This window comes from Scyliorhinus torazame, chromosome 15 (genome assembly GCF_047496885.1).
Source record: "Scyliorhinus torazame isolate Kashiwa2021f chromosome 15, sScyTor2.1, whole genome shotgun sequence".
Classification (NCBI taxonomy): domain Eukaryota; kingdom Metazoa; phylum Chordata; class Chondrichthyes; order Carcharhiniformes; family Scyliorhinidae; genus Scyliorhinus; species Scyliorhinus torazame.
This window is the reverse complement of record NC_092721.1, coordinates 212,291,915-212,299,646: the sequence shown is the minus strand read 5'-3', so window position 1 is coordinate 212,299,646 and position 7,732 is coordinate 212,291,915. Positions and strand designations below refer to the sequence as shown.

The window sequence follows — 7,732 nt, the reverse complement described above, 5'->3', positions numbered from 1 at the left end:
GGGAGTGGGGGGGTTGGTTTGGGGGAATGGAGGGGTTTGGTTTGGGGGAGTGGGGGGGTTTGGTTTGGGGGAGTGGGGGGGGTTGGTTTGGGGGAGTGGGGGGGGGTTGGTTTGGGGGAGTGGGGGGGGTTGGTTTGGGGGAGTGGGGGGGTTTGGTTTGGGGGAGTGGGGGGGTTTGGTTTGGGGGAGTGGGGGAGGGTTTGGTTTGGGGGAGTGGGGGAGGGTTTGGTTTGGGGGAGTGGGGGAGGGTTTGGTTTGGGGGAGTGGGGGAGGGTTTGGTTTGGGGGAGTGGGGGAGGGTTTGGTTTGGGGGAGTGGGGGAGGGTTTGGTTTGGGGGAGTGGGGGAGGGTTTGGTTTGGGGGAGTGGGGGGGTTTGGTTTGGGGGAGCATGGTTTGGGGGAGTGGGGGGGAGTTTGGTTTGGCAGAGTGGGGGGGAGTTTGGTTTGGCAGAGTGGGGGGGAGTTTGGTTTGGGGGAGTGGGGGGGTTTGGTTTGGGGGAGTGGGGGGGTTTGGTTTGGGGGAGTGGGGGGGTTTGGTTTGGGGGAGTGGGGGGGGTTGGTTTGGGGAGTGGGGGGGTTGGTTTGGGGGAATGGAGGGGTTTGGTTTGGGGGAGTGGGGGGGTTTGGTTTGGGGGAGTGGGGGGGTTGGTTTGGGGGAGTGGGGGGGGTTGGTTTGGGGGAGTGGGGGGGTTTGGCTTGGGGGAGTGCGGGGGGGGTTTGGTTTGGGGGAGTGAGGGGGGGGTTTGGTTTGGGGGAGTGAGGGGGGGTTGGTTTGGGGGAGTGGGGGGGTTGGTTTGGGGGAGTGGGGGGGGCTGGTTTGGGGGAGTGGGGGGGGTTGGTTTGGGGGAGGGGGGGTTGGTTTGGGGGAGGGGGGGTTGGTTTGGGGGAGTGGGGGGGTTGGTTTGGGGGAGTGTGGTGGGGTGGTTTGGGGGAGTGGGGGGGGTCTGGTTTGGGGGAGTGGGGGGGTATGGTTTGGGGGAGTGGAGGGGTTTGGTTTGGGAGAGTGGGGGGGTTTGGTTTGGGGGAGTAGGGGGGGTTTGGTTTGGGTGAGTGGGGGGGTTTGGTTTGGGTGAGTGGGGGGGTTTGGTTTGGGGGAGTGGGGGGGGTTTGGTTTGGGGGAGTGGGGGGGGTTTGGTTTGGGGGAGTGGGGGGGGGTTTGGTTTGGGGGAGTGGGGGGGGAGTTTGGTTTGGGGGAGTGGGGGGGAGTTTGGTTTGGGGGAGTGGGGGGGGAGTTTGGTTTGGGGGAGTGGGGGGGAGTTTGGTTTGGGGGAGTGGGGGGGTTTTGGTTTGGGGGGGGTTTGGTTTGGGGGAGTGGGGGGTTTGGTTTGGGGGAGTGGGGTGGGGTTGGTTTGGGGGAGTGGGGGGGGTTGGTTTGGGGGAGTGTGGGGGGGTTTGGTTTGGGGGAGTGTGGGGGGGTTTGGTTTGGGGGAGTGGGGAGGGTTTGGTTTGGGGGAGTGGGGGTGGGTTTGGTTTGGGGGAGTGGGGGTGTTTGGTTTGGGGAGTGTGGTGGGGTGGTTTGGGAGAGTGGGGGGGTTGGTTTGGGGGAGTGGGGGGGTTTGGTTTGGGGGAGTGGGGGTGGGTTGGTTTGGGGGTGTTGGGGGGGGTTGGTTTGGGGAAGTGGGGGGGTTTGGTTTGGGGGAGTGGGGGTGGGTTGGTTTGGGGAGTGGGTGGGTTTGGTTTGGGGGAGTGGGGGGGGTTGGTTTGGGGGGAGTGGGGGGGGGGTTGGTTTGGGGGGAGTGGGGGGGGGGTTGGTTTGGGGGAGTTGGGGGGGGTTTGGTTTGGGGGAGTGGGAGGGGTTGGTTTGGGGGAGTGGGGCGGGAGGGTTGGTTTGGGGGAGTGGGGGGTGGTTTGGGGGAGTGGGGGGGGTTGGTTTGGGGGAGTGGGGGGGGTTGGTTTGGGGGAGCTGGGGGGGGTTGGCTTGGAGTGAGTGCGGGGGGGTTTGGTTTGGGGGAGTGGGTGGGGGGTTGGTTTGGGGGAGTGGGGGGGGTTGGTTTGGGGGGAGTTGAGGGGGGGGGGGGTTTGGTTTGGGGGAGTGGGAGGGGGGTTGGTTTTGGGGGTGGGTTGGTTCCTGGAATGATTTTAGCACATTCTCCGCCCCCTCCAAAAGCTCTGCATTTCCCGGAATGTCATCTCCTTGTGAAGGTTCTTGCACAGGGCAGGATCGTCTGCTCGGCCTGTGCGCAGGGCGCAGATGGTGGCTGACTTGCAGGCTTCCTCACACACCTGTGCTGTGTGACCCTTGTGGTACAGGAACCAATACCTCTGGAAGAGGCGATCATCACGCAGGAAGCGGCTGATGAGATTGTCCATGTCGACAGGAGACACAGTCTCCATCCCGTAGGCCTCCCTGAGCCCGTACAGGCGGACCCACTTGGGATTCAGAGTCTCATTGGCCTCGGTCAGATTCAGGATGTATGTCTCATGGTCAAGCACCAAGTGTGAGCTCTGAGGATAATCGCCGTCAATATGATAAATCCGAAATCCTGTGAAAAACGGTGTTTTAAATCGCCGTCAATATGATAAATCCGAAATCCTGTGAAAAACGGTGTTTTATTAAAAGAATACACCAGCAGTCAGACAAATATAGTCACGTGGTTACTGCAATTGCAATCCAGGGAACACCATTCAAACTTGAAGAATTTGAGTTCAATTCTAAAAATCTGAATTCAGTGAAAGTTATCATAGAATTTACAGTGCCGAAGGTGGCCATTCGGCCCATTGAGTCTGCACTGACCCTTGGAAAGAGTACCTCACGTAAGCCCACGCCTCCACCCTATCCCCGTAACCCCACCTAACCTTTTGGACACTAAGGGCAATTTATCATGGCCAATCCACCTAACCTGCACATCTTTGGACTGTGGGAGGAAACCGGAGCACCCGGAGGAAACCCACGCAGACACGGGGGAGAACGTGCAGACTCCGCACAGACAGTGACCCAGCGGGGAATCGAACCTGGGACCCTGAAGCTGGGAGGCAGCAGTGCTAACCACTGCGCCGCTGGATTGTTGTAAAAGCATCAGATTGTTTCCCAATGTCCTTCAGAGGCCAACCGGCCATTGTTACAGTTACTGATGAGAGGCAATCACCTTGATGTGAGATTGACTCCCAGACGGGTCCAGGCCAGATACCAGCTCAGACCGTCCCAATGACGTTGGAGCAGGATGAGCGTTCTCCTAACAAACCGGGATATCCAGCCCCCACCCCGAGGCTGAATGCCACCCTCACCCCCCAGCTACTGTTTCTCTGCCATTACCCCTCCCAGACTGGGTACAGTTCCCCCTCATACCTGGGTTCAGGTCGATGTAAGTGGTAACACTCGGGGCAATAAACGCCACAGACACAGCACGGGTCAGAGTCTCCTCATCGTAGAAAACCTCAAACTCATCCACATGGGTGTGGCCAAAAAACTGCGCAGCAATAGTCCCCTCATACCTGGGACAGCAAAGAGAGGGTTAACAGACTGAGGGAGACAGGGGAGTATTTAACAGACTGAGGGAGACAGGAGAGGGTTAACAGACTGAGGGAGACAGGAGAGGGTTAACAGACTGAGGGAGACAGGAAGGGGTTATCAGACTGAGGGAGACAGGAGAGGGTTAACAGTCTGAGGGAGACAGGAGGGGGTTAACAGACTGAGGGAGACAGGAGAGGGTTAACAGACTGAGGGAGACAGGAGAGGGTTGACAGACTGAGGGAGACAGGAAAGGGGTAATAGACTGAGGGAGGGAACAGGAGAGGGTTAACGGACTGAGGAAGACAGGAGAGGGTTAACAGACTGAATGAGACAGGAGAGGGTGATAGGAGAGGGTTAACAGACTGAGGGAGACAGGAGGGGGTTAATAGTCTGAGGGTGGAACAGGAGAGGGTTGTCATGTGACAGTACCTTTAAGAAATGGGTGTTTAAGAAATGTACCTTTAAGAAATGGGTGCTTATCAGCAATGTCAGAGAGTGGATGGAGCTGGGCTGTCTGTCAGCTTCTTACTTTCGTTTTAGGCTGTTTGCTGCAGGGTGTATTTTAGTTTCGTTTTCAGAGCAGGATAGCTGCAGTCACAGCCAGAAGGTGTATGAGTCTCTCTCTCTGTATTCTAAAGACTGTAAATCGATCCTTTGGTGATTTAAAACTAAAAACTGCTCTCAATAGTGAATTTAAACCTGATCTTTGTGTTTTAAAGTTTTTTTTTTTAAGTCTTATGGATGTTAAAAGGAAATCTTAAGGATTACTTAGTGTTGAATTCTTTGGAGGTTATATCTGAATTGATGGTTGCTAAGATGTTCACTGTTTGTTTTAAAAAGGTTAACTTCAGTTCATAGAATAAACATTGCTTTGCTTTAAAAAATACTTTTCCATTTCTGCTGTGCCACACCTGCAGAGTGTCCTTGTGCTCCCCATACCACAATCTATTAAAAGTTGTGGGTCAGGTGAACTCCATGATACACTTTGGGGTTCTCTAATCCCTGGCCCATAACAAATTGGAGGCTTGTCTGGGGTAAAAGTCTATCTATTGGATTGGCTTAGTGAACTTAAAGACAGTGAGGGGTGAGCATATTGTGGTTGCTTTTCAGGTGTGGTATTCTAGTTTAAGTGGGGAGTGTGTTGTGGACAATGGCTCTTTCAGAGGCTCTGAAGTTTTTGGGGGTGGAGACGGTCACACGCAGTACTTTACGGACAGAGACTAAAAGCAGACTGTTAGATTTGACAAAAACATTGCAGTTAACATTATCTAACAAAATGCGAGAAGTTGCCTGAGATACAGTTTGACTCATTAGATATGGCAAAGATCCAGTTGCAGATTAAGCAACTTGAACATGAAAAAAGAATTAAAGCAGCTTGAATATGCGATGAGAAAAAGAGAAAGGGAGATACAGATCAGGGAAAAAGAAAAGGAGAGAGAAGAAAGAAACAGAGAAAGAATAGCCCTAGCAGAACAAAAGGAAAGAGATAGAGAGGAAACGGAAAAAGAGAGAGATTGAACTTCAGAAAATGGCTATGAAACAGGACAATCAGTTAAAATTGGCAGATGTATAGGGAAACGTACAGTTGGAGGATAGTGATGAGGATAGTGAGAAAGAGCGTCATAGTCAAATGCTTGGTGGGGATCTATTTAAATATGTCCAAGCATTGCCAAGGTTCGACGAGAAGGAGGTAGAAGCCTTTTTCATTTCAATTGAGAAGGTAGCTAAACAAATGCAATGGCCACAGGACATGTAGGTATTACTGATTCAAACAAAGCTGGTAGGTAGGGCTAGTGAAATGTTTGCATCGCAAAAGGAGGAGGTATCTGGGACGCATAAGGAGGTGAAAAAATCCATCTTAGGTGCATATGAGCTAGTGCCTGAAGCCTACAGACAAAGGTTTAGAAATTTAAGGAAAGAATTTGGTCAAACATACATGGAGTTTGAAATTACAGAGCAATTTTGATAGGTGGATAAGGGCTTTGAAAATAGACCAAACATATGAAGCTCTCAGAGAAATTATACTTTTGTAAGAGTTTAAAAATTCAATTCCTGATGTAATGAGAACTCATGTGGAAGAACAGAGGGTTAAAACTGCGAGATTAGCAGCAGAAATGGCAGATGATTATGAATTGGTTCAAAGAACAAACAAGAACAAAGAAATGTACAGCACAGGAACAGGCCCTTCGGCCCTCCAAGCCCATGCCGACCATGCTGCCCGACTAAACTACAATCTTCTACACTTCCTGGGTCCGTATCCCTCTATTCCCATCCTATTCATGTATTTGTCAAGATGCCCCTTAAATGTCCCTATCGTCCCTGCTTCCACTACCTCCTCCGGTAGCGAGTTCCAGGCACCCACTACCCTCTGCGTAAAAAACTTGCCTCGTACATCTACTCTAAACCTTGCCCCTCTCACCTTAAACCTATGCCCCCTAGTAATTGACCCCTCTACCCTGGGGAAAAGCCTCTGACTATCCACTCTGTCTATGCCCCTCATAATTTTGTATACCTCTATCAGGTCTCCCCTCAACCTCCGTCGTTCCAGTGAGAACAAACCGAGTTTATTCAACCGCTCCTCATAGCTAATGCCCTCCATACCAGGCAACATTCTGGTAAATCTCTTCTGCACCCTCTCTAAAGCCTCCACATCCTTCTGGTAGTGTGGCGACCAGAATTGAACACTATACTCCAAGTGTGGCCTAACTAAGGTTCTATACAGCTGCAACATGACTTGCCAATTCTGATACTCAATGCCCCGGCCAATGAAGGCAAGCATGCCGTATGCCTTCTTGACTACCTTCTCCACCTGTGTTGCCCCTTTCAATGACCTGTGGACCTGTACTCCTAGATCTCTTTAAAAGCTTGGTTTCCGACATCAGTTTCAGCCGGTGAGGGATAGAAACTGGGGACATGAGAAATACTCAAGTGGTAAAGGTAAAGGTGATCTGACGGGAGATAATAAGGAGAGTGTACCTCAGATTAAAAAAGAAATCCAGGACGGTGGAAAAGAAATGAAAATGTCAAATGTTTTCACTGTAATAAACTAGGCCATGTAAAGTCACAGTGTTGGTGGTTGAAGAAAAGCACTGGGAAGACTGATGTGGTAAAACAGGATAAGACAGTGGGGTTTGTTAAAGTGGTAAAGGAAAGCCCAAATGAAGCGAAGAAGGTGCAAAATATTGTACAGCATGATCAAGAGGTGATTGATAAGAAGGTTCCAGATCTCTTTAAAGAATTTACTTGTGTGGGTAAAGTTTACTCATGTGTACCAGGAGGAACAGGTAAAGAAGTCACAATTTTAAGTGATACAGGAGCTAGTCAATCTTTAATGGTAAGAGATGAGGAGTTATGTAGTTTGGGAAGAATACTGCCAGAAAAGGTGGTAATATGTGGAATTCAGGGTGAGAGGAGTAGTGTTCCATTATAGAAGGTAAGTTTGGAAAGTCCAGTGAAAAATAGTGAAATAGTAGTACGAATAATAGATAAAACTATCTTGCCCAGGAATACAGTTTATCTTGGGTAATGACATAGCTGGATCGCAGGTGGGAGTGATGCCTACTGTGGTTGATACGCCAGTGGAAAATCAGACAACTGAAGTGTTGAAGGACGAATATCCTGGGATTTTTCCGGATTGTGTAGTAACAAGGTTGCAAAGTCACAGGTTCAGACAAAAGGAGAAATCAAAGAGTGAAGATGAAGTGGAAGTTCAATTATCAGAAACGATTTTTGATCGGATGGTTGGAAACCGGAGCACCCGGAGGAAACCCACGCAGACATGGGGAGAACGTGCAGACTCTGCACAGACAGTGACCCAGCAGGGAACCTGGGACCCTGGCGCTGTGAGGCAACAGTGCTATCCACTTGTGCTACCGTGCTGCCCAGGAACAGGAGTGTGCTAACAGACTGAGGGTGGGAACAGGAGTGTGTTAACAGGCTGGGTGGGGCGCAGTACAGGAGAGGGTTCACAGACTGGGGAAGGGGTATAGGAGAGGGGTAACAGTCTGAGGGAGGCAGCGAGTGGGTTAAGGAAGTGTGGCAATGTAAGCAAAACATTCTCTACAATGTTTACTGAGAAAACTCTCTCTCTGTCCCACCTACCTGTTAACAATTCGGTAATAGTTCCAGCTCCAAACCTTCATGCAGACACCTGGTGGAATGTGACCGATTATGTGAACCTCAAGGGAAAAACAATTTGTTTAAAATGTAGGCGAGACCAAGTGTGTTACAGTGAACAGGGCCCCAATAACAGACACCTTCAGTTCCTGGCCAGGAACAGAAA

The 7,732-nt window shown here is 51.0% G+C and overlaps 1 protein-coding gene across 1 annotated transcript in view; it reads right to left on the bottom strand.

The window, feature by feature from the left end:
- Positions 1 to 2,017: 2,017 nt before the first annotated feature.
- smpd1 (sphingomyelin phosphodiesterase 1) overlaps positions 2,018 to 7,732 on the bottom strand; it is a 36,271-nt gene continuing 30,556 nt past the window's right edge. The window contains 3 exon segments of the mRNA XM_072475928.1: positions 2,018 to 2,482; positions 3,286 to 3,431; positions 7,552 to 7,628. Of these exon segments, the coding sequence (XP_072332029.1) occupies positions 2,079 to 2,482; positions 3,286 to 3,431; positions 7,552 to 7,628 (627 nt within the window). The 3' untranslated portion in view covers positions 2,018 to 2,078.